Below are 26,044 nucleotides of genomic sequence, written 5' to 3'. Positions count from 1 at the left end.
CTCCACTGCTCCCTCTCCGACAGATCTCCTCAATTTCGGATTTGGAGAGGATGGGGAGCCTGATCAAGGCGGTGCCCGTTTACATCATCCGCAAGCTGAGGGGGCAGCAGTTACTGCAGGCTGCCAAGGAGGGCTTCGAGGACCTGTCAACTTTCCAGAAAAAGACTGTTGTGGAAACGGTAAAATGGAACTATTTATCTTGTAAAAGAAAAAGCTCAAATGATTATTTGCCACTCACCTTAGTACTGTAGAAAGGATCATGTTCCCATCACTTCCTCTACACTGTCCCCATCAAACACTCCCAGGACAGGTACAGCACGGGTTTAGATACAGAGTAAAGCTTCCTGTACACTGTCCCCATCAAATACATGAGGAGATATTAGGGACAGATGATCAAAAACTCAGTCAAAGAGGTCGGTTTTAAGGAGCGTCTTAAAGGAGGAGAGAGAGAAAGGTGGAGAGGTTTAGGGAGGGAATTCCAGAGCTTAGGGCCCCCAGGCAGCTGAAGGCACGGACGCCCATGGTGGAGCAATGAGAATCGGGGGATGTGCGAGAGGCCGGAATTGGTGGAGTGCAGAGATCTCGGAGGGGTTGTAGGGGCTGGAGGAGGTGACCGAGATGGGGGGGGGGGGGGAGGTGGCGAGACCGAGGAGGGATTTGAAAACAAGGAATTTCAAATCGAGGCTGGGTCAGGAGCCAATGTAGGTCAGCGAGCAAGGGGAGTGATGGGGTGAACGGGACTTGCTGCGCGTTAAGATACTGGCAGCAGAGGGGAAAGAAGTAAAGACTTGAAGAAAAAAAAACTTAAAGAACCCAGGCCTGCCGACTGAATGTTTTTGTGTCTTTGTTTTCAAATGCAGATTCGACAAGATGTGAACGGCACAGTTGCCATTGAGTCTCTCTCAGGCTCATTAATCAGGGAGCTGCCCCTCTACTCCATCCAGAAAGTGAACATGAGCAACCTGCAGGAACTGGGAGAGAAACCGTGGAACGAAGGACAGGTGAGTGGGGTTCCCTAACACCACCTGTCTGCTGCTGGAGCCTGCGCTGGTGGGCCGTGGGGTGAACCGCCGTTTGACTGCTGCTCCCTCCGCCTTGGGAGGGCCGTTGGCTTTGCTGGAGGGAGGGTGTGCCGCCCTCCAGGTCGGACATCAAAACCCCGGCCCTCGTTGCCTGTTCTGGTGGGCGTAAAAGATCTGGTGCTGCTATTCCGAGAAGAGCAAGGTGAGGAGATGGCAGGGCACGGCGTTGGGTGTCCTTGGCAAAATTCCTCCCTCGACCAACACCTCCACAAAAAAACAAAACCATCCTGATGGTTTGTGGGATCGCACTGTGTGAGAAGAAAAAAGGCGGCCACTGACAAAACAGTATATCAACAAACTGATTCACTGTGCATAAAGCATTTAGAAAGTGACTTAAATTCAAGAGATATTGCTGGACAGGTGCAGGTGAGAGGCTCCCCAGTGAAAATAAATCTCTGCCTTGTCTCTCAGCCTTTTGTTTTCTTCTGCTCCGTCTAGGCACTATATCTCTGCCAGGCTCTCGTCGCAGATGGGTCCATCACAGCCGATGAACTCGGGTAAAGATAACTCTGTGTGTGTGTGTCTGCCAGAGTCTGCCCCGGATTTGTCTTTGTGGGTGTGTCTGTGTGGTTATATATGCGTGCATATATGTCTGTACGTATGTGTATAGGTGGTCTATGTATATGTTTGGAAATATATGTGTGTAGAATTACATAAAATGTACAGCACAGAAACAGGCCATTCGGCCCATCTGCTCCATGCTAGTGTTTCTGCTCCACACGAGCCTCCTCCCACCCCCTCTTCATCTCCCCCTATCACCATATCCGTCTACTCCTTTCTCCCTCGTGTGTTTATCCAGCTTCCCCTTAAAAGTATCTCTGCTATTCCCCTCAACCACTCCCTGTAGTAGCGAGTTCCACATTCTCACCAGTCTCTGGGGAAAGAAATTTCTCCTGAATTCCCCATTGGATTTATTAGTGACTGTCTTATATTGATGGCCCCCGAGTTCTGGTCTCCCCCACCAGTGGAAACATCTTCTCCACATCTACCCTATCCAAAACATTCATAATTTTAAAGACCTCTATCAGGTCACCTCACAGTCTTTTTACTAGAGAAAAGAGCCCCCGGCCTGTTCAGTCTCTCCTGATAGTAATAACCTCTCAGTTCAGGTATTACGATGTGGCTCAGTTAATGAGAGCTCTTGCGGGTCACAGTTTGATGTGTGAGTTGTTTGAATGGGGGAAGGCGGCCGGGACAGGTGTTTTGTTTGCAGAATGACATAGCTGAAGTTGCCCGTTTGAACTCCGCAGACAGCTGGGGCCCATGGTTCAGGGGCTGACCTGTGAGATGATCGACAAATACGGTGACCAGCTCAAGCTGGAGATAGGACAAATCCTCAGCAACGACACCCAGTGGCTGTCGAGAACGCAGGTACCACCTCATTGTCTCACCGACTCTAAGTGACTCTGCTCCCTCGCGCGCGCTCTCATTTTTCTCTCTGTGGTCTGAGCCAGTTTTCAGCCCGACTCCTGGGTCTGGCAATGTTCATCTGACACCATCCTCTCACCGGGCAAGATATCAAGAAAAACCAAATGACAGTTAAAACTCAACTGGTTGACCAATGGTCTTCAGGAAACTGGCTGTCCTTACCTGGTCTGGGTTCTTTGTGACTCCAGTCTGATACCATTATGGTTAACCCTTACCCAAAAACTTGCATTTATAGAGAGCCGTTAATGCTGTAAAACATCCAAGGCAATTCACAGGAGTGTTAGCAGACAGAATTTGACATCGAGGCACCTAAGGAGATATTAGGACAGGTGACCAAAATCACAGTCAGAGGTAGGTTTTACGGAGCGTCTGATTAAATAGAATCGTAGAATGGTTACAGCACAAAAGGAGGCCATTCAGCCCATCGTGTCCATGCCAGCTCTCTGCAAGGTGGTCTCACCAAGTCCTATTTCCCTGCCTTTTCCCCATAGTTATCCAATTCCCTTTGAAAGCAACGACTGAATCTGCCTCCATCAAATTCCAGATCCTAACCACTCGCTGCGTAAAAGTGTTTTTCCTCCTTTTGCCAAACGCCTTTAAATCAGTCTTAAAGGAGGAGAGAAGAGAGGCGGAGAGGTTTAAGGAGGGAATTCTGGAGCTTAGGGCCCAGGCACGGCCAGCAATGGTGGAGAGATGGGAATCGGGGGATGCCTAAGAGGCCAGAAATGGAGGAAATGCAGAGATCTCGCAGGGTTATAGAGCTGGACGAGGTAACAGAGATAGGGAGAGAGTGAGGAGGCCATGGAGGGATTTGAAGTCGCCAAGCAAGCTGCACGGTTGTAACAAGCTGCTGCCACTTTCTCAGGAAAACTCGGGATGGGCAATACATGCCGGCCTTGGCAGCAACACTCACAGCCCCGGAATAGGGGAACAATATATCTAGAGGTTCAGTGGCTGCAGCTGAAATCCAGCCCAAGCAGACTGAACCGTACAGTACGAACTCTGCAGGGCTGTATACACAGCAGAAACGATTGCCCCACAGGTCAGGAGGAGACCACCAGTTCTAACCTGTCCCTCGCTCAATGTATCAGGTGTAGAGGGAGCTTTGCACTGTATCTAACCCCGTGCTGTACCTGTCCTGGGAGTGTTTGATGGGGACAGTGTAGAGGGAGCTTTACTTTGTATCTAACCCCGTGCTGTACCTGTCCTGAGAGTGTTTGATGGGGACAGTATAGAGGGAGCTTTACTCTGTATCTAACCCCGTGCTGTACCTGTCCTGAGAGTGTTTGATGGGGACAGTATAGAGGGAGCTTTACTCTGTATCTAACCCCATGCTGTACCTGTCCTGGGAGTGTTTGATGGGGACAGTATAGAGGGAGCTTTACTCTGTATCTAACCCCATGCTGTACCTGTCCTGAGAGTGTTTGATGGGGACAGTATAGAGGGAGCTTTGTTCCGTATCTACCATGTGCTGTACCTGCCCTTGTTTCCTGAAATGGGCTAAATTCTATCTTCCCCCTCACCTTGCGTAGCCCAAGGGACAACTCATTGATAATACAATAAACAGCAAAATATTAACTGAGTGAATTAAAGATTTGGTACAATTGCCCTCTTCGAGTGGCTGAAGGTACCAGCGATAATGCTACTGATGAGATGCCTCTTTGAGGAGCCCAGTGTCCGGTTATGACCCAGTTGGTTTATTGCATTTACTGGATTGTAATCAATTGTCTTTGGCTCTTGCAGTTATCCTGTGTGGCTAAGAAACTCAAGGCCTGCCTGGACAGCTTGCAGTCAGATTATTTCAGCCAGCAGGTGGACACAATCTTGCAAGAAATTCCCAGCGCATTCTTGCTCCATCTCGGGTAGGTGTCCTTATCATATAACATGGGAAACGCTGTTTATATCAGTGACTGAAAGTTTAGCCCGTCTGCCTGAGGTTCTTCTGCTCCAACTGAACTATTAGCTCAATCCATCTCGTCCCAGATCCCCATTTACTTGTATTTTCCACATGTCCCTTTGACAACCTCAGGATCGTCCAACGCGCTTAATAGCCAATGAAGCACTTACTGAGATAGTCATTGTTGCAATGTGGGAAACGCAGCAACCAATTTGTGCATAGCAAGATCCCACAAACTGCACTGTGATCATGACCAGATCATCTGTTTTTATCTTGATGTTGGTTGAGGGATAAATATTGGCCCCAGGACACCGGGGAGAACTCCCCAAACCCCCCCCACTCTTTCTACCAATAGTGCCGACAAGATATCCCGTGTCTACCTGAGAAAGATGATGGGGTCTCGGTGAAATGTCTCAAGCAAAGAATGCCACTTCCGACGGTGCCGCGCTCCCTCGGCGCTGACCCTCCGACATTGCAGCGCTGACCCTCCGACAGTGCGGCACTCCCTCCGTACTGCGCTGGGGTGCGTCAGCCTGGATTATGGGCTCAAGTCTCTGAGGAGAGACACAAACCCACAACCACCTGACTGAAAGGCAAGAGTGCAGGCCCACTGATCCTCGGTCGATTGGCTGAGGTACGGGGTTAACCCCAGCCGTGATTTTTCTTCCTGCCGCCCCATCCTGTGGCGGAACGCCCACCGGCATTTGCCTTCTAGATCCATCCATTGACAGTGGGCACTTTGGTAAGTTACCGGGGGGTGTTTGGAGCCCACCGAAACGGTGTCACAGTTAGGAAGGTACACCAAGGGGAAGAGGAGGGGAGAGAGAGAGGGAGTCAGGGAGAGAGCCACATTGCTCCCTAAGTCCATTTGTTTTGTTTTATTCCTCAGGGAAGATTATACCTGTCAGCGTTTCGCCAAGGAGGCCTGCACTGTCTTTCGGGAGAAGATGGCAGGAGCTGAGCTGGAGCTGCTGCCCAGGAGCTCGCCTGTGCGGGCATGTGTGCGGGAGGAGGTGCTGCAGTGCCTGGTGAGTGCCTGATCAGGTGGCGTAACGAGAAATGGCACTGGACTAGTAATCCAGAGGACCAGGCCAATGGGGGATTCAAATCCCTCCAGAGCTGGTGGAATTTAAATACAATTAATTAAATCTGGAATTGAAAGCTAGCCTCAGTGATGATGCGAGGAAACTATCGGCGATTTGCTGCAAAAACACCCCTCCCCCCCCCACCCACTTCTTCCAATAGTGGCCGTGGGATCTTTAACAACCACCTGAGAGGGCAGACGGGGCTTGGTTTAACATCTCATCCGACGGTTTTCCTTAATTAACCGCATTTGCCCAAGTGACTATTAATTTTGTCCTGAATTATTGTTGTTAGAAGCTTCCCCACCACTGAGGTGAAACTGACTGGTTCTGTAGTTTCTGGGCTTAACTTTACATCCTTTTTTGAACATCTGTAGTTTTCCAGTCCTCTGGCGCCACCATTAAGATTAAGGGAAGACTGGAAAATTATGACCAGGGCCTCTGCAATTTCCACTCTCACTTCACTCAGTATCCTTGGATGCATCTCATCCGGTCCTGGTGACTTATCAATTTTAAATACCGACAGCCTATCCAATACCGCCTCCTAATCAATTTTAAACCCTTCAAGTGTCACAACTACCTCCTCTTTCACCATGACCTTGGTAAAGAGAGATGCAAAATACTCATTTAGTACCGCAGCTATCCTCCACCCCGGCCTCCATGCGGAAATCTCCTTTTTGGTCCCTAATGGGCCCCAATCCTCCTTTTTTCAATTTATATACCGATAGACGACTTTTGGATTCCTTTTTACATTAGCTGCCAGTCTCCTCTTATACTCTCTCTTTCCTTCTCTTATTTGCTTCTTCACTTCCCTCCCCAACCTATCCCCACCCCAGAACCTTCAATATTCAGCCTGGTTTTCAGTTGTCTTATCCACCTGACGTCTGTCAAATACTATTTGATAATCGCTCCTGTGAAGGGCCTTGAGGCGTTTTACCATGTTAAAGGCGCTATATAAATGCAAGTGATTGTCCTTCACCCAGGGAGTCGGACGGATTTGACGTTGTGATTTGCACCTGTTGACAGAGAGGAAGTCAGCTCTGTCTGACAGCTGGGCTGAGTGGAATTCATGAAGCCTTTAGGGAGCGGGAGAGAAACTTCCAGACTTCTTCCCAAATTAGCCTCAGGAATTCTCTCAGCTCTCCTGGATGGGGTGGGGGGGGGGGAGGGGGGTGAAGAGAGGGAGGAATTGAGATTGCATCTTTCTCTGGATGGGAGCTGGGATGATGCGGCAGATGGATTGAACCCCGAGGCTTCGTTGTTTGTTGTCTCTCTCTCTGTATTTTCGCTCTCTTCTTACTACTTACCTCCAAAGCCTACTCAGCTTTCCTTCCCCTGAGTCTGCTTGCAATTTGCTAATGCACATCAGCACAAACAGGTGGGACATCTCCAGACACAATTCCTCCTGTCACCTGAAAAGCACCTCCAGAAACACAACCAGTGTCTGAAACAATTAAAAACCGTGCTATTCATTTCGAAAGAAACTTCTTAGAGTCATGGTCAAGGATTGCCCTGCACCCTCCTCTGCATTCCCTGGTTAGTGTCAAGTCCAGCACTACCTTATTCCTGACCAGCCTGGGTTCAGGTGTGCTTTAAAAAGAAATGGTTCCTTATGAGAGCTTTACTCTGTATCTAACCGCGTGCTGTACCTGTCCTGGGAGTGTTTGATGGGGACAGTGTCGAGGGAGCTTTACTCTGTATCTAACCGCGTGCTGTACCTGTCCTGGGAGTGTTTGATGGGGACAGTGTCGAGGGAGCTTTACTCTGTATCTAACCGCGTGCTGTACCTGTCCTGGGAGTGTTTGATGGGGACAGTGTCGAGGGAGCTTTACTCTGTATCTAACCGCGTGCTGTACCTGTCCTGGGAGTGTTTGATGGGGACAGTGTCGAGGGAGCTTTACTCTGTATCTAACCGCGTGCTGTACCTGTCCTGGGAGTGTTTGATGGGGACAGTGTCGAGGGAGCTTTACTCTGTATCTAACCCTGACACTGGGCATCTGAAACAGAAGATACTCCATCCCTCATCTGATGAGCACAGAAGTCAATATCATCTGTTAGCCCTTTAAAGGATGTGTTAAGCTGATTGCTTCTCTCTCTTGCAGAATAAGCCTGTGTCCGCTCTGAATGAAACTGATATTGGCCGTCTGGGGCAGCTGGTTTGCGAGTTCACTGGCCAGAATATCTCGGACCTGGGAAGCGACGTATTCAACGCCTCGATTCCACAGTTCTGCAAATGTAGACAGTTCCACGCGACAGCTGGGAGTAGTTTGGCCTCCAAGCTCCTCCACACGTTAGGGTCAGACCTGTTTTTAAATGGGTGTCGAACATTGACGTACTTCAGGCAGAGAGAAGGAAATTCGCCCTGGGTGGTGGCACAAAATGGGCGTGATTGCCTCGGTCTCCTGTTACAGGCTTGGCCCAATATTCAGTTCTATTGCGGTCAACCTAACCGAATTCCAGGCCAGGCCTACACCGGGCAGACGATCGCTCTTCGCCGCCTGCCAGAGTCAAATTTCCACCCTGCTGCGGGGCTAATCGTACAGCCCAGGAAGGGCTGAGTTTCCCAACCCGGGTCTGTGCTTAACTGGCCGATTCCATTTTAGGACAGCGGTGTGGTTGTGGGGAGGGGGGGGGGTGCTCAATTGGCCTCAGTGCTATCCAGTGAGCACCTCTCTCCTGGCCTCCCCCCCACCCCCACCCCCGCCCTCTGGAACGATCATGTGAACCTTTCAGCAGGATCAGGGTGTGACGCCTCCTACAGTTAAGCAGCCCACTGGATTGGTTATTGGCGTGTAGACGACCAAATGCCACTTGGGCGGGGCTGACTGAGGGCTTCTGGCGGCCGGGTGTTCTGTAACTGCAGCAACCATCAGACCCTTTGTGGGAGGCGTGGGCTTGCGATGGTCGGGACAAAGAGGGTGGAGATTACTGGAGTCAGATAGTCTGAAATGGGAAGGAGAGCACCATATGGGGTCTACAGTGGATGGTTTTGGGGTATCATTCCGCTCCCCTCCCCTGCGCCAAGGAGACTTTGGGTCCTACCCAGATCACCTTACTGTTGGGGCAACGGGTCTCTCTCTCTCTCGCTTGCTATCCCGATCTAACCCCAGGTCACCTGGTACCAGACCTAATGGCTCTTCTCTGCTTTTACCCCCAGAGATGTCTCTGATTGGACAGGAGATACAGTGACCTCACTTGGGCCAATGATAACGTTCCTGGATGAGAAAACCTTACTTCAGCTCCCGGACACGGTGAGTCAAAACCTGGTGATGCTGGGCTGGTCTGACGGTCATCCAGAGGGCGCGTGCCGCCCGTTGGGCAGATCTGCCTCGATTACGATGACCACCACAGTCAGATAGCTGAGCAGTCACGGTCTTAGGCTCGTGCTGAATGAATGGCCAGTTGGGTAATGTTGTATTCTAGACCTGCCCAAGCCCCCTCCGCTCGTGGCTGTTTGTGGGATCTTGCTGTGCGCAGATTGGCTGCTGCGTTTCCTACATTACAACAGTGGCCATAGGTCAAAAAAGCACTCCGCTAGCTGGAAAGCGCATTGGGACGCCCTAATGCTGTGAAAGACGCTGCGGGAATGCCCAAGTCTTTAGTTTGACACTGTGGCATGTCTTCACTTCCAGCTAGATGTTAAAGACGCCCTGTTGCAACTTGCTACCTCTCAGTCTGGGACGGACTCTGCTGCCTCGCCAGAGTTTAGCACCAACCACAATCTCAGCGTCGTCTACCTCAAAATCTTTGCCATCCTGGTGCAAGAGCCAGAGAAGAATGACTCGCAGAGAACTCAGACAGGTAACATCTGCTTTCCTCGCGTTCCACATTTGTTCCCCGCCCTGCCAGTCTGCTGGTCTGCGTCGGGCAGGCTGATCCCAGCCTGTCGCAGCAGGCAGGGGAAGGGGCTCCACGGGTAGGTAAAGGCGCAGCTGTGATGCCACTCCACAGTCGAGCAGCCAGCTAATACTCATCTCCTGGCCAGCCTCCCCGCCTTCCATCTCCCTAAACATCAACTCATCCAAAACTCTGCTGCCCCCTGTCCGAACTCACAACAAATCCCCCTTTATCCATCAACCCCCCACCCACCCCGGTACTCACTGACCTACACTGGCTCCCAATCCAGCAACACCTTACCCTCGTGTTCAAATCCCCCCTCTCCCTATCTCTGTAATCTCCTCCAGCCCTCCGAGATCTCTGCTATCCTCCAATTCTGGCCTCTTCAGCATCCCCCCAATTTCCAACACTTCACCATTGTCGGCCGTGCCTTCAGCTGTCGGGACCCGAAACTCTGCAATTCCCTTCCTAAACCTCTCTCCTTCTTCAGGACTCTCCTTCAAAAAATTCTCTCTTTGACCGAGCTTTTGGTCAGCTGTCCCTACTATCTCCTTATCTGGCTCGCCGTCAAATTGTGTTTGATAATGCTCCTGCGAAGCAGCTTGGGGTGTATTACTACCTTAAAGGGTGCTGTACAAATGTAAGTTGTTGTTTATAAATTCAGTGAGCTAACACAAAGCAGCTGCTGCCTGTGGACCCATATCCTGCAAGAAGAGGTTGGGGTGAAACAGGCAAAGGAAATTGCCCTCATTACTTCCTCCCCTGTGGAGTTGCCCTGAGAGACAGAGAGAGGGAAGCAGCAGCTGTCTTGTACACATGGTGAGCTCAGCGGGTGGGTCTGTGTTTGAGGGAATGGAAAATACAGGAGCTCAGCTATTTTTCTGCGCTGTTTGCGGACTGTTGTCAGGGGCGACAATTAAACATCATTCCTATTTGCCAAATGAAACAGCTTCATGCAGTGTGATACCCACCCGGGAGCAGATCCAGGAACTGGGGGAGGCCAACACACAATGGACATCAGAGCAGTTCACGTGTATGTCGACATTGACCTTCAAAGACACAGTCGAGGTGCTGGGGTCGGTCACTGGCTTCTCGCGGGAGCAGCTCGTTGCTCTAAAGGACAAAGCTGTGGAGGTAACATGCAATGTGCAACCTTTAAACAGACGAGACTGGGTGGGGGTGACAATGACCAGATCATCTCCTTCTTTAGTGATGTTGGTTGACGGATAAATATTGGCCCCAGGATACCGGGAAGAACTCCCCTCCGCTCTTCTTCCAATAGTTTACGGGGGCCTCAGTTTAATGTCTCACCTAAAAGTGCAGTGCTCCCTCAGTACTGACCCTCCAACAGCGCGGCGCTCCCTCAGTACTGACCCTCCAACAGCGCGGCACTCCCTCAGTACTGACCCTCCAACAGCGCGGCGCTCCCTCAGTACTGACCCTCCGACAGTGCGGCGCCCCCTCAGTACTGACCCTCCGACAGTGCAGCACTCTCTCAGTACTGACCCTCCGACAGTGCGGAGCTCCCTCAGTACTGACCCTCTGACAGTGCGGCGCTCCCTCAGTACTGACCCTCCGACAGTGTGGAGCTCCCTCAGTACTGACCCTCTGACAGCGTGGCGCCCCCCTCAGTACTGACCCTCCAACAGCGCGGCGCTCCCTCAGTATTGACCCTCCAACAGCGCGGCGCTCCCTCAGTATTGACCCTCCAACAGCGCGGCGCTCCCTCAGTATTGACCCTCCAACAGCGCGGCACTCCCTCAGTACTGACCCTCCAACAGCGCGGCGCTCCCTCAGTACTGACCCTCCGACAGTGCGGCGCCCCCTCAGTACTGACCCTCCGACAGTGCAGCACTCTCTCAGTACTGACCCTCCGACAGTGCGGAGCTCCCTCAGTACTGACCCTCCGACAGTGCGGCGCTCCCTCAGTACTGACCCTCCGACAGTGTGGAGCTCCCTCAGTACTGACCCTCCGACTGTGCGGCGCCCCCCTCAGTACTGACCCTCCGACAGTGTGGCGCCCCCCTCAGTACTGACGCTCCAACAGTGCAGCGCTCCCTCAGTACTGACCCTCCGACAGTGCGGCGCCCCCCTCAGTACTGACCCTCCGACAGTGCAGCGCTCCCCTCAGTACTGACCCTCCGACAGTGCGGCGCTCCCTCAGTACTGACCCTCTGACAGTGCGGCACTCCCTCAGTACTGACCCTCCGACAGTGCGGCGCTCCCCTCAGTACTGACCCTCCGACAGTGCGGCACTCCCTCAGTACTGCACTGGGAGTGTCGGTCTGGATTTACTGCTCAAGTTCCTGAAGTGGGACGTGAACCTATGAACCTCTGACTCAAAGGCAAGAGACAGCGTGCTAGCCAACGAGTCAGACTTGGAAGTAAGTGATATCTCGTTGGGTCACAAGTGTGTGAGTGGTCATGATTGCCCCTTTGTGTGTGTGACAGGCTTGGGGATCCATGTCCAACTTTACCCAGGAAGACATTTCAAATCTGAAGTGCCTGGCCACCGCGCTTTCTGTGAGTGAGCTGCAGTCGTTGGATGTGAGCTCCATTGATAGCCTGGCAATCATCTCGGCCTGTCCGGCATGGACTCGGGAGCAGGTAACGATGCCTCTGTCCCTCAAGAATATGGTCAGACAACAACTATTCCCATTTATGTGGAACTTTTAACCTAGTACGACATCTCGAGGCGTTCGACAGGAGTTTCACACCCAGCCACACCAGGAGATATTAGGGACAGACAACCAAAAGCTCGGTCAAAGAGGTCTGTTTTAAGGAGAGTCTTAAAAGGGGGAAAGAGAGAGAGAGGCGGAGAGGTTTAGGGAGGGAATTCCAGAGCTTAGGGCCCCCAGGCGGCTGAAGGCACGGCCGCCGATGTTAAGAACAAAAACAAAGAACAAAGATAATTACAGCACAGGAACAGGCCCTTCGGCCCTCCAAGCCTGCGCCGATCCAGATCCTCTCTCTAAACATGTCGCCTATTTTCTAAGGTTCTGTATCTCTTTTCTTCCTGCCCATTCATGTATCTGTCTGGATACATCTTAAAAGACTCCATCGTGCCCGCATCTACCACCTCCGCTGGCAATGCGTTCCAGGTGCCCACCACCCTTTGCGTAAAGAACTTTCCACGCATATCCCCCCTAAACTGTTCCCCTTTCACTTTGAACTCGTGTCCTCTAGTAATTGAAACCCCCACTCTGGGAAAAAGCCTCTTGCTATCCACCCTGTCTATACCTCTCATGATTTTGTACACCTCAATCAGGTCCCCCCTCAACCTCCGTCTTTCTAATGAAAATAATCCTAATCTACTCAACCTCTCCTCATAGCTGGCGCCCTCCATACCAGGCAACATCCTGGTGAACCTCCTCTGCACCCTCTCCAAAGCATCCACATCCTTTTGATAATGTGGCGACCAGAACTGTACGCAGTATTCCAAATGTGGCCGAACCAAAGTCCTATACAACTGTAACATGACCTGCCAACTCTTGTACTCAATGCCCCGTCCGATGAAGGAAAGCATGCCGTATGCCTTCTTGACCACTCTATTTACCTGCGTTGCCACTTTCAGGGAACAGTGGACCTGAACACCCAAATCTCTCTGGACATCAATTTTCCCCAGGACTTTTCCATTTACTGTATAGTTCACTCTTGAATTGGATCTTCCAAAATGCATCACCTCGCATTTGCCCTGATTGAACTCCATCTGCCATTTCTCTGCCCAACTCTCCAATCTATCTATATTCTGCTGTATTCTCTGACAGTCCCCTTCACTATCTGCTACTCCACCAATCTTAGTGTCGTCTGCAAACTTGCTAATCAGTCCACCTATACTTTCCTCCAAATCATTAATGTATATCACAAACAACAGTGGTCCCAGCACGGATCCCTGTGGAACACCACTGGTCACACGTCTCCATTTTGAGAAACTCCCTTCTACTGCTACTCTCTGTCTCCTGTTGCCCAGCCAGTTCTTTATCCATCTCGCTAGTACACCTTGGACCCCAAGCGCCTTCACTTTCTCCATCAGCCTGCCATGGGGAACCTTATCAAACGCCTTACTGAAGTCCATGTATATGACATCGACAGCCCTTCCCTCATCAATCAACTTTGTCACTTCCTCAAAGAATTCTATTAAGTTGGTAAGACATGACCTTCCCTGCACAAAACCATGTTGCCTATCACTGATGAGCCCATTTTCTTCCAAATGAGAATAGATCCTATCCCTCAGTATCTTCTCCAGCAGCTTCCCTACCACTGACGTCAGGCTCACTGGTCTATAATTACCTGGATTATCCCTGCTACCCTTCTTAAACAAGGGGACAACATTAGCAATTCTCCAGTCCTCCGGGACCTCACCCGTGTTTAAGGATGCTGCAAAGATATCTTTTAAGGCCCCAGCTATTTCCTCTCTTGCTTCCCTCAGTAACCTGGGATAGATCCCATCCGGACCTGGGGACTTGTCCACCTTAATGCCCTTTAGAATACCCAACACATCCTCCCTCCTTATGCCGACTTGACCTAGAGTAATCAAACATCTGTTCCTAACCTCAACATCCGTCATGTCCCTCTCCTCGGTGAATACCGATGCAAAGTACTCGTTTAGAATCTCACCCATTTTCTCTGAGTCCAAGCATAACATTCCTCCTTTGTCCTTTAGTGGGCCAATCCTTTCTCTAGTTACCCTCTTTCTCCTTATATATGAATAAAATGTTGGGGCGATGGGAATCGGGGGGGGATGCTCGAGGCCGGAATTGGAGGAGCTCAGAGAGTTCGGAGTAGTGTAGGGGCTGGAGGAGGTTGCAGAGACGTGGTTGGGGGGGGGGCGAGGCCATTATGGGGCCAGAATGAGAGTTTTAAAATCGAGCTGTTGCCGGACCAGGAGCTAATGTTGGTCAGCGAGCACAGGGGAATGGGAGTTGGTGCGAGTTAAGAATTTTGCAGGGTTTCAGGTTTCAGGAGGGCAGGGAGTGGAAAGGCCGGCCAGGAGAGCTTTGGAATAGTCAGTGTCAAAGTATAAAGATAAAATTCCCTCGACTTGGCTGCGGATGGGCGACGTACAGTCCTGGGTTAGGGATCAGCGAGGGTTTCTGTGACTGCTCGCCGTCCAGTGACCTGGGCTGAAAATTGCCCTTGTGTTTGAATGCTAGGTAAGGATGCACCGTGACGCTCCTCAAAGCCGAATAGGCTGATGGGCACTTGGGCTTGACCATGAAGAATGGTCACCGGAGCGAGGCACACAAGAACAGGAGGCGGCCATTCAGCCCCTCCAGCCTGTTCCGCCATTCAAACAGCTCATGGCTGATCCGGATCCTAAACCCCATCCAACAGCCTTGACCTCAAATCCCTGAATATCATTGGCTAGAAAAAAAACTACTGATCTCAGATTTTAAATTACTCATTGAGTTGACATTTCTACTGCTTCTTGTGGGAGATTTCCACGACCCTTTGCATGAAGAAGTGTTTGCTAACTTCTCCTCCGAATGGCCTGCCTCTGAATTCATGGTTACGTCCCCTCGTCTTGGATTCCTCCCACCAGTGGATAATGTTCCTCTCTATCCTAGCTACTTCCAAAAATCCTGAAATCCTCCAATCAATTCACCCCTAAACTTTCGATATTCCAGGGAATACAAGCCTAGTTTATGGAATGTCTCCTCTTCATCTAACCCTTGGAGCCCTGGGAACATGTGGATGAATCTGCACTGCACTTCTTCCAGGGCCCATAGATTCTTTCGGAGGTGCGGTTCCCAGAACTGTACACGGCACACGGCGAGGTGCAAGTGGCTAACTCCAGCCAAGTCAAAAGTTTTCAGGAGAGCCAGTGTATTGAAGGTGGGGCGGGGGCTCTGGTGGTGACGAAACCCTCCTTCGTTACTGATTCTGTCTCGGCTTCTTGGGTCCTGCAGCAGAGGGCCGTGTTGAAACGATTCCTGGACGTGAGCGGGTTCACAGCCGCTGACCTGGGACCCATCGAGCTGAGCGGGCTTGGGAGTTTTGTCTGCGGAATGGAGAATTCCCTCATCGCCCAGCTGCAACAGGAAACCATCAGGTGAGCGCCTCTCCCTTCAATCCGGTCGCGCTCTCCCTGGGGAAAAGCAGGTCTCCGTTGTTCACGACATGTGCTCTGATCCTGTTTTTAAAAAGGTGTCATGTTCCTGGGAGGAAGGCTGGGAGGGGAACATTACAGGGCCCTGGGCCTGGGATCTTCACTCATCTTACATTCGACACTTTGTCTCTTGTTCCTTCTCAGCCCCCAGAGCCCCCTGTCCTGCACGCTCTTCCTCCATCCGCAGTGCTCAAATTCGGATTTGTTACACAGTCTCCGATCTCAGCCCGGGTTTCCCCAGCTCAGCTAAACTCGGGGACGCCTCACCTCCCTCGGTCTGCACCACTACCTACAGGCTCTTAAAAAACAGGCTCGTTTTCACCTCTTCATTCCTCTTCAATTCTCTCTTGTTCTTTCCACCGTTGCTGCAGTCCTTTGCTCAGCCTACAGCCCCTCTCAATTTTTTTAAAAAAACTATTCCGAGGGTTGGATTGAGTTGTCCTGAAACCAACAAAATGAGCGGGAGAGACAAGTAAACAGAGGAATTGATGGGACAGTGTAGAGGGAGCTTTACTCTGGATCTAACCCCCTTTTTCTCTCAAGGTGGCCTTCATACCCCAGGCCCCTTTTATATATTGTATGTCGAGGTGGCCTTTATTCCTCAGGCCCCCTTTATATACATTTTATAAAAATAACTATAAAAAACCAGATAAATAAGACAAACTCAAATTAAAATGCCATTCTTGGCGTCGACGATGCAGTCCAGTCCCTGCGGTGCCCACCGGTCGCGGAAGGCCTCAAGCGTACCGGCGGACACCGCATGCTCACTCTCCAGGGACACCCGGGCGCGAACGTAACCGCGGAAGAGGGGCAGGCAATCAGGGAGGACGGACCCCCCCCCCCCCCCCCCGAAGGCCCGCAGCCTGGACCTGTGAATTGCCACCTTGGCCAGGCCCAGGAGCATGCCGACGAGGAGATCCTCCTCCCGGCCCACGCCCATCCGCACCGGGTGCCCAAAGATCAGGAGCGTGGGACTGAAGTACAGCCAGAACTTGAGGAGCAGCCCCTTCAAATACTCAAAGAGGGGCTGCAACCTCGCACACTCCGTATAAATGTGGAACACGGACTCGTCCAGGCCGCAGAAAGTACAGGCGGCCTGGGAGTCCGTGAACCTACTTGAAAGTCGATTGCACGGGACTGCTCTGTGCAACACCCTCCACCCCAGGTCCCCAATGTAAAGGGGGAGGACTCCTGCACAGAGAGACGTCCATCGGGGTTTCCCCTCGCCGCCAGATGGCAACGTGGACCGCCAGGGCGTGTCCGGCCGGCTGACGAGGGCGAGGAAGTGGAGAGTGTGCAGGAGCAGCCCGTACAGGAAACCACTCTGCGCCGATTGGAATGGCACGTAGGGCATTTCCGAGAGGCGGCTCAGGTTGTGTGGGACCGGCTCCCGAGGAGGGTTTCGGGGCCTGGGTCCGATGAGCAGTTCCAGCCGAGCGGGGGTCAGCTCGACCGGGAGCGTGGAGCGCTCCCGAGCACCCCCCCCGGTCACCCGCAGTGAGGGGTATCCTGGGGGCTTCGGCGACTGCTCCGCCGGCCGGTCCGTCCCTGGAGCCGGCCGCTCGGATAGCCGAGGCGCTCTCCTCCGCCGGCAGGGGAGCGCCCAGACTGGAAGTGACCATGTTCCAGACTCTGAATAGATCCCGGTAAAAGACAGGCAACTCCCTCAGAGAAGCGCGGCTAACGGACTCCACCGGGAGCTGCATGTTGTCTGGAAGGCAGTGCCCCGGCGGAAAAAATACGTTGCCAGCGCGCACCATCTAGGAGGATGTTCGACGTACAGGTATCTCTGCAGGGTCCGAAGGCGGAGAGTCACAGCCTGGGTGCAGACGCACACCAGCGACTGGCCACCCTCGATAGGGAGACTCAGAACCGCGGCAGAGACCCAGTGTTTCCTCTTGCCCCAGAAGAAATCGACAAGTTTCTTCTGGATCTTGGTGGCAAATGCAGGGGGCGGGGCCAAAGCGACCAACCAGTACCACAGCATGGAGGCTACCAGTTAGTTTATGACCAGCGCTCAGCCCCTGTAGGAAAGCACTCGGAGCAGTCCTGTCCAGTGGCCCAGCCGAGTGGTGACTTTCGTCTCCAACCCCCGCCAGTTTGCCAGCCAGGCTTCCTCAGCGGGGTGAAGGTGGACTCCCAGATAGAGGAGGTGTGTGGTGCTCCATGCAAAAGGTGTCAACTCCTCAGGCAGGGAGTCCACCCGCCACTGACCCACCAGGAGTCCGGAACATTTCTCCCAATTGATCCTCGTGGAGGACGCAGCAGAAAAGGTCTGCTGGCAGTCGCGCATCCTCCGCAAGTCAAAGGGATCTGTGACCGCGAGGAGCACGTCGTCGGCGTAAGCCAAGAGGACGACCCGCATGGCCGGCTCGTGCAGAGCCAATCCCGTCAATCTTCTGCGAAGCAGGCACAGGAACGGCTCCACACAGGTAATATACAATTGGCCGGACATTGGGCATCCCTGACGCACTCCTCTCCCAAAGCAAAGGGGCGCCATCAAGGACCCGTTAACTTTGACCATACACTCTGCGGCGGCGTATAAAAGTTGGACCCGGGCCACAAAATGCGGCCCGAGTCCAAAAGCGCGCAGAGTCCCAAAAAGATATTTGTCATCCACCCTGTCGAACGACTTCTCCTGATCGAGGGAGAGAAAGGCAACCGACTGACCAGTCCTCTGGGAAAGATGGATCAGGTCCCGGACCAGGTGGGTGTTGTCCTGGATGGACCGGACCGGGACCGTGTAGGACAGGTCGGGGTGGACCATGTGGGCAAGCACGGAGCCCAGGCGGGTAGACATAGCCCAGGCAAAGATCTTGTAATCCGTGCTGAGGAGGGAGACCGGATGCGAGTTTTTAAACAAGCGGAGATCGCCCCTCTTCGGCAGCAGGACGATGACCGCCCTGCGCCACGAGAGGGGCATCTCCCCGGTCGCAAGGCTTTCCCCCAGGACCCGCGCATAATCGTCCCCCAGGATGTCCCAGAACGCCCTGAAGAGCTCCACGGTCAACCCGTCCAGCCCCGGGGATTTGCCCCTCGAGAGCTGGTGGAGGGCGCCGGTCAGCTCCGCCAACATGAGCGGAGCCTCCGATCCTTCGGCGCCCTCCGGGATGACCTGCAGCAGGTCCTCCCACAAAACTCTGCGCTCGTCCTCGCTGGACGGATCCGGAGAGAACAACGCACTGTAATAAGTACGCACCAGGAGGCCCATTCCCTCCGGATCCGTGATGGAGGATCCGTCGTCGGCCAGTAGCTCGACGAGCTGCTTATGGACCCCCTGCCATTTTTCCAGCGAGTAGAAGAAGGGTGAGGCACAGTCCAGATCTTCCAGAATCTGGATCCGCGACCTCGTATACATGCCTCGGGACCCTATGAGCTGCAGGTCCCTCAGCGTGTCCTTCTCTTTGTACGCCTGCCACAGGGCCAGGTCCGCGATGGCATGACCGAGGCAGGTCTCCAAGTCAAGCACCTCCCTCTCAAGGTGCCCGATCTCGGCTTCCGGCCTCTTGGTCGTTCCCTTCACGTACGCCTGACAGAAGACACGGATGTGAGTCTTGCCCACATCCCACCATAGCCTCAAGGAGGGGAAGCCCCCCTGCTCCTTCTCCAGTCAGCCCAGAATCGACAGAACGAGTCCCGAAATCGCTCGTCCTCCAGCAGCCAGTTGTTAAAGTGCCAGTACGTGGACCCCGCCCACGTGCGGAGCGGCGTGAACTCCGCCCACACCAAGTGGTGGTCCAGCATGGCACCAGCCGCATGGAGGCCGCTGAGACACGGGAGATGTACATCTGCGAAAGGTAGAGGCGGTCGATTTGGGATTCTCCTCTTCCAGACCTCCACGTGAAGGAGCTGGAGTCGGGATGGAGATTCTGCCAGACGTCCACCAAGTTGAGGGAGCTGATCAGTCCCCTCAACTTCTCCACCGCCGCTTGGCCGCGCTGGGGACTGGAGCGATTCCCCCACCTCGAGGGTACAGTTAAAATCCGCCCCCGCCCGAGGATGATGCACTCGCCGCTATCGATGGAGCTCAAGAGAGTGGACACTTCTTCAAAGAAACGCGCTTGCAACGTGCCGGGCCTTGGCACGTGCACGTTCACAAAGTGGAGCGGCACGCTACCCAGGCGAACGGCGAGGTGGAGCAAGCGGCCCGTTTCTAGCTCCTTGACCCCCAAGATCTCCGGCTGAAAAGTCGGGGCCAACAAGATAGCCACCCCACTAAAAATAGGGGTGAGGTGACTCATGTAGACCCCACCCTGCCACTCCAGGAGCCAGGTGGCTTCATCTCCCAGAACGGTGTGGGTTTCCTGCAGAAAGCTCACCGCATATCTCCCTTCCCTGAGGACTGAGAGATTGTGAAATCTGCGGTGAGACCCCTTGCTGCCGTTGATGTTGAGGCTGGCTATGGTTATCTTCATGTCAAAGGTACTTACCAACACCTCACTGTGAGGAGGGAGTGGAAGTGCACCTGGCCCTCCACTCCCCCAGCAACCCATTGAGGAACGCATTAAAACGGCGCCTCTCAACCAGTTACACGCCTGCGCCCTTGCCCGCTTTCTTGAGGGCGGCACGGACGGACTGGATGATCAGCGCCAGATTCGACCAACGGCCGAGGGTCAGCTGAACTTTATTGCGGCAACCCCTGCAAGCCGCGAGGAAATCCCGGAGTTCCGCCGTGGGGATGAGAGGAGACTCGGTGGGAGGCATGAGGGACTCCACCACCTCACTGGCGATGGAATCAAGGTCGTCCTCCGTGCCCCACACCGAATCCCCATCCTCCTCCGGGTCGTCACCGCCAGCGGCCGACACATCCACCACACACTGTGGGGCGGACGTCCTGGCCACGCCAGCTGGTCCCGCCTCAGTCACGATCCCACCCCCAGGATCGAAGACGGAGGAGTCCTCTCTGGGTTCTACTGTGAAACTGGAGCCTGTGGGTGCCAGCGGTTCAGGACCCCCCTCCATCTCTGTCCACAGGCCAATGAGTGGTCCAGGGGAGACGGAAGTACCCGACTCCGCAAATCCAGCCGGAGCCGGGATCGGAGGTGGAGAGAGGAGGCCATCTCACAGGTCTCGCTCTCACCCAGGACACCCGACCCATTGGCCAAAGGAATGAATTCTCCCGTGGGGTCCACAGACTCCCCGACCAAGGGCGGGTCCCCTACCTCAGGACTTGACAAGATCACAGGGGCATCTCCCCCACCTCCGCTCCGAGGGATGGAGGGTTCCCACCCAGGGCACGAGGCCCTGATCGTGCTGGTGGCAGGGGAGCCTGAGGACCCACGCCAGGAGATGGACCCCGGTGGTTCAGGGCCTTCTTCACAGGAGGGTCGTCTCCTCCTCTTATTTCGGGAGGGACGCGGAGTCTCAGAGACCTCGATGTCATCGGGGGCCTCTGCCTCCGCACCCACCTTTTGCCTGGTCACCCTGGGCCTGAGCCCAGCCCTGGGGCAGGTGAATTCCCTGGGAGCAGGCCTTGGGCTGAGCTCAGGCTCGGGTTGTGTCACCGTGTCCCGGGGACGTGCCTCTCGATGTTTATTTTTCCTCCGCGCCTTCCTTCCACTTGGACGGGCAACCCCCTCCCCGCTGGAGGCTGTGAAAACCACAGCCTCCGGCACTGACTGAACGGTATCTGGTGGAAGTGTGGGAGGTGGGGGGGTGGGAGGAGGTGCAGTGGAGCCACCCTGGGCTGCCGAGGTGGAGTTGGACATTGGACAAAATGATTTGTTGTGCAGTAGCCTCCAGGGGGTCCACTGGCAGAAAGGTCCCGCCCACGGTGAGCCCCTTGCTCAGAGCCAGGGACACCGCCCGCTCGGTCTTCAGGACAAACACTGCCTTCCCGTACATTTTAGAGGCTGCAACAATAGCCGAACTGCCGACAACCTCGGTCATTGCCTTAACACATACCTCTGTCATCCTGTTCGGATGGACATAGCTCTTGACCCCATGCTTCGATGTTATTAGTGCAAACGGTGACGGGGCAACAGCTGCAGTAGCCGCAGCAGCATATGTGCAAGAAGGCCCCGCCCCCTGTGAAGAGGGACTTGCCATGGGGTCGCAGAGCCACGCCCACCCTTAAGAAATAAACTAATAGTTTTTAAACTAAAGCAATATAACGGGAGGGGTGGGGGTAGAGGAGAATAGGGGTGCAAAGGAAAAGGACAAGGAGAGGAGATGATTGACAGCCGAGTGTTGGAAGGGAGAGATGAGCTGTGAGGATGTTGCTGTGGTTCGGTGGTTGGAGCACCTTACTTCAGAGTTCACAGTCCTGTCTTCCAGTTAGGGGAGGGTTCTTTGCCCGGATTGGTTCGAGCCACCAGGTTATGTCCTTTTCCGCTGTTCCGTAAAGACTGTGAACTTTCTTCAGCTGGGCAGCTCCAGCCGTCCCGAGCCACGCAGTTTGGGGTGGGGAGGGAGCCCCCTTTTGTGCAGGATGTAAGGTAAACACAAGAGCAAGTACAGGGGTTCCCTATAGAATTTGGCAGCCCCACCCCTGGATCTTCCGGTGCCTCCTCCTTCCCCCAACAGTCCAAACAACAAACAGTTCTCTGGTGCTCCAACACCCACCTCTCCAAAATGTCTTGCAATTCCCCTTTGTCCTTGAAAAAAGTACAAGAGTTGCACAGTTGAAGCAGTAAATGCAGCTCTCTCCGCTCTGCTCTCTCCTCTCCAGTTGCAGCTCCCACAGCCTGCTCAGGTGCAGCTGGTTTGACTAATCGCACACAGGAAGTGCTCCAAATTGCCCAGCCAACCCCGTGCTGTACCTGCCCGAGGAGTGTTTAATTGGCAGTGAAGAGGGAGCTTTACTCTCTCATCAGGACCAGGACCACAATGAGAACTCTCTCTTTCTTGTGTGACAGATTGGCTGCTGCGAGCTTGGGGACATTGACTTGCTCTTCTGAGACCTTGGGCGCACTGAAGGAAAAAGTTACCGGGATTTTGGGGCCGATGAAGGACTGGACGGCAGCTGAGATGTCAGAATTTGGGACCGTGGCCGGTAAGGGCAGAGAGTCAGGGCCACCATGAAGTCCGTCATAAAAAAATCAATATTTATCCCTCAACCAGCACCACTAAAAATAAAACAAATTCTCTGGTCACTGTCACAATGCTATTTGTGGGATCTTGCTGTGCACAGATTGGCTGCTACATTTTGTAGATAACAGTGACTACACTTCAAAAAAAAACTTCATTGCAGGAAAACGCTTCGGGATGTCCTATCTTTCGGTCGAGGTATTAAATTGCATCTTGATTGACTCCGTGGCATTGAAGTGGGAGGGTAATGTCCAACTTGCTGCCCTTCACAGTGTCTCTCCCCTATAAAATAACCTGCTGCTTCGCTCTGACCCTTGCAGCTGGAGCCAGCCCTGAGGATCTGAAGAGCTTGAATCCGGACGTGATGCCGTTTCTCAGCAGCACGGCTGTCAGCCTCATCCCGCCCGACAGATTCCAGGCGAGTGGGCGAGCGTGGTGTTTCCGGTGGGAATTGGGAAGAACCATTCTTTCAGTCTGTAACTGCAGCCAGATTCTGCAACAGCACCTGCTCACCCCCCCCCCCCCCCCCCACCCCACCTCCTTGAAAGTCGCCCGGCCAGTTGAGCAGACCAGGAAGATCGGAGGCTGGATCCACAGCTTGTTGCTGGGGAAGTCGATTTGCAGCTGAGTGTTCTTCCGATGGGCCTCACCTCTCCTGGGCTTGAATTCCTCACTCCGAGATCTCTGCGCTCCTCCAATTCCGGCCCCTCGCGCATCTCCCCCCACCCCCGATTTCCATCGCTCCACCATTGGCGGCCGTGCCTTCAGCCGCCTGGGGCCCCTAAGCTCTGGAATTCCCTCCCGAAACCTCGCCGCCTTTAAGACGCTCCTTAAAACCTACCTCCTCTTCCGGGAGGAAACTAAATGCCGACAAACAATGATGACCCGTTGTGCTCCACGCAGGTGCTCTCTGTTTCCCAGTTGAAGAGTCTCGGACCAGAGAATGCTGGGGCTGTAACCCAGGCACAGCTGGAGCAGGCGAGCGAGGAGCAAAGGTCAGCTGTGAAGGAAGCACTGGGCATCCCCACTCAACTTTCGACCTCGAACTCTAACTCGAACTCGAATGGTAGGTAACTGAACCAACTGCATCAGAACATAACAGGAGGAGGAGGTCGTCATTCGGCCCCTTGAGCCTGCTCCACCATTCACTAACATCATGGCCGATCTTCTACCTCAACTCTACCTTCCCGCCCTATCCTGAAATCCCTCAATTTCTTTACTGTCCAAAAATCTCTCAATCTCAGTCTTGAATATTACTCATCGACTGAGCACCCACAACTCTCTGGTGCATGGAATTCCAAAAGATTCACAACCCTTTCAGTGAAGGAATTTCTCCTCATCTCAGCTCGAAATGGCTGACCACTTATCCTGAGATTATGCCTCCCCCCTCCACCCCTCCCAATTCTCGAGTCTCTCAGCATCTACCCTGTCAAAACCCACTAATAATTTTCTTTTTATCAATGAGATCGCCTCTCCTTCTAAACCCCAGAGTGCATTGATCCGATTAACTCAATCTCTCCTCATAGGATAACCCTTTCATCCCAGAAATCAATCTAGTGAACCTTCGCTGTACACCCTCTAAGGCAAGTATATCCTTCCCGAGATACGGAGACCAAAACTGTGTACAGTCTCACCAAAGCCCTATATAATTAAATGTGGTCAACAGCAGGTTCTCCAAAGAGCCCCAAGCTTGTTGGTGGGTCCCCTCACTGTTTATTTTCTTCCTGAATGGGATGGAAATGGAACCTCCCCTGCAAACTCCGCAATCTTGTTCATTTAGTTAGCCCGCACTTGCAACACCGTGCACGGTTCTAGTCTCCCTTTACCTGGGTTTTCCCACTCTTGCCAGAGTATTGTGCACAGTTCTGGTCTCTATATGCCTGGGTTCACCCACACTTGCAACACCGTGCACGGTTCTAGTCTCCCTTTACCTGGGTTTTCCCACTCTTGCCAGAGTACTGTGCACAGTTCTGGTCTCCATATGCCTGGGTTCACCCACACTTGCAACACCGTGCACGGTTCTAGTCTCCCTTTACCTGGGTTTTCCCACTCTTGCCAGAGTACTGTGCACAGTTCTGGTCTCCATATGCCTGGGTTCACCCACACTTGGAGCACCGTGCACGGTTCTGTTCTTCTGCACTGCAAAAAAAAAAAACCATACAGAGGCTCTGGAGAAAATGCAAAAAGATATGCAAGGATGATCCCAGAACTGAGAGGTTATAGCTATCAGGAAAGATTAAACAGGCTAGGGCTCTTTCTCTAGAAAAGAGAAAGCTGAGGGGTGACCTGACAGAGGTCTTTAAAATGATGACAGTGTCCAATAGGGTAGATGTAGAGAAGATATTTCCACTTTTTTTTTTATTTGCGGGATGTGGGTGTCACTTGCAAGGACTGCATTTATTGCCCATCCTTTATTGCGACTGAGAAGATTTTGGAGATCAAAATTACAGGCCATCAATATAAGACAGTCACTAATAAATCCAATGGGGAATTCAGGAGAAACTTCTTTCACCAGAGAGTGGTGAGAATGTGGAACTCGCTACCACAGGGAGTGGTTGAGGTGAATAGCAGAGATACATTTAAGGGGAAGCTGGATAAACACATGAGGGAGAAAGGGATAGAAGGATATGGTGATAGGGTGAGATGAAGAGGGGGTGGGAGGAGGCTCCTGTGGAGCAGAAACACCAGCACGGAGCAGATGGGCCGAATGGCCTGTTTCTGTGCTGTATGTTCTAATTCTATGTAACTTGCGCTGAATTCTGAACAATTAACCTGCCTCTCTCTCTTTGCCAGTGTCCTCCCACGCTCCGAACCTAGGCTTCTTTGGACTGTCTCATGCGACTCACGCTCTCTTGGCAATCCTGCCGCTGTTTCTATGAGCCTTCCTTCATGCTCTGAAGAGAAGCCTAGGAGCTATAATCACCAGCTCGATCGTACTGCTGCTGCCCTTTTAAAGCTGCCGCGATGTACAACCAACCGTTTGCTGACTGCTCCTATGTTACACTGTCCCTCGCCTAGTGGCTGTGTGTAAAAAAAAAACGTAATGAAAGGAGAGGAATTTTTAAATAGATCTATATTTCTCAATGTACATATTTATTCAAATCCTGGAATCACCAAGAACCACCATACTAATTGGTCCCCTCTCTGCTCTGGCACTATACGAGCAAGGGTAATCTCCACTCATTTGCAACCTTTTAATTAAACAATCTATATTTCACTTTCACGTGTGAGGGTTTTTTTTCTCGTATTTTTCTCCTTAGGCTTTGCATTCTTGAAAAATACCCTGGGGGGGTGGGGGGGGGGGGTATTGCTGCTGATTCTTTCCAGAGCTCTCTCTTTTTAACAAAGGAACGTCTTTAACTTTTTTTTTCTTTCCTGAACAAGGTGGCACTCGTTGGGGTCCAGTCACCAGGCCACCCTCCGTTACCTCACCCATTCCTCGCAGAGTTTTCTATACAGGGACGGAACAGACTGAATGACCCACGGGTGCAATGTTCGGTTTTGAACAGCACCTTGTCAGAATGAAACCAGGACTTGAGAGGGTTATGTTAGGAGGATAGGGTGCACAGATTAACCTTCT

General features: G+C 52.9%; 1 protein-coding gene across 1 annotated transcript; it reads left to right on the top strand.

The window, feature by feature from the left end:
• Positions 1 to 527: 527 nt before the first annotated feature.
• On the top strand, positions 528 to 25,681 carry LOC137356901 (otoancorin-like). The gene is made up of 16 exons (XM_068022740.1): positions 528 to 609; positions 861 to 1,001; positions 1,521 to 1,579; positions 2,333 to 2,453; positions 4,254 to 4,372; positions 5,297 to 5,435; positions 7,592 to 7,785; positions 8,647 to 8,740; positions 9,122 to 9,290; positions 10,276 to 10,460; positions 11,778 to 11,933; positions 15,236 to 15,378; positions 22,293 to 22,429; positions 22,785 to 22,882; positions 23,368 to 23,530; positions 25,258 to 25,681. Exons 2-16 carry the CDS (start codon positions 954 to 956, stop codon positions 25,341 to 25,343), a joined length of 1,911 nt encoding a protein of 636 aa, XP_067878841.1. The 5' UTR covers positions 528 to 609; positions 861 to 953; the 3' UTR covers positions 25,344 to 25,681.
• Positions 25,682 to 26,044: the final 363 nt, after the last annotated feature.

Source organism: Heterodontus francisci, chromosome 46 (assembly GCF_036365525.1).
Source record: "Heterodontus francisci isolate sHetFra1 chromosome 46, sHetFra1.hap1, whole genome shotgun sequence".
Classification (NCBI taxonomy): Eukaryota; Metazoa; Chordata; class Chondrichthyes; order Heterodontiformes; family Heterodontidae; genus Heterodontus; species Heterodontus francisci.
The sequence above is the reverse complement of the archived record's forward strand: the minus strand, read 5'-3'. Positions and strand labels throughout refer to the sequence as shown.

Bases quoted from the DNA above. Each gene is read 5' to 3' on its own strand.
- LOC137356901 (XM_068022740.1), top strand. From the start codon at position 954: ATGAGCAACCTGCAGGAACTGGGAGAGAAACCGTGGAACGAAGGACAG. The intron at 2,454-4,253 runs GTACCACCTCAT...TGGCTCTTGCAG, and splicing joins AGTGGCTGTCGAGAACGCAG to TTATCCTGTGTGGCTAAGAA. The intron at 10,461-11,777 runs GTAACATGCAAT...TGTGTGTGACAG, and splicing joins TAAAGGACAAAGCTGTGGAG to GCTTGGGGATCCATGTCCAA.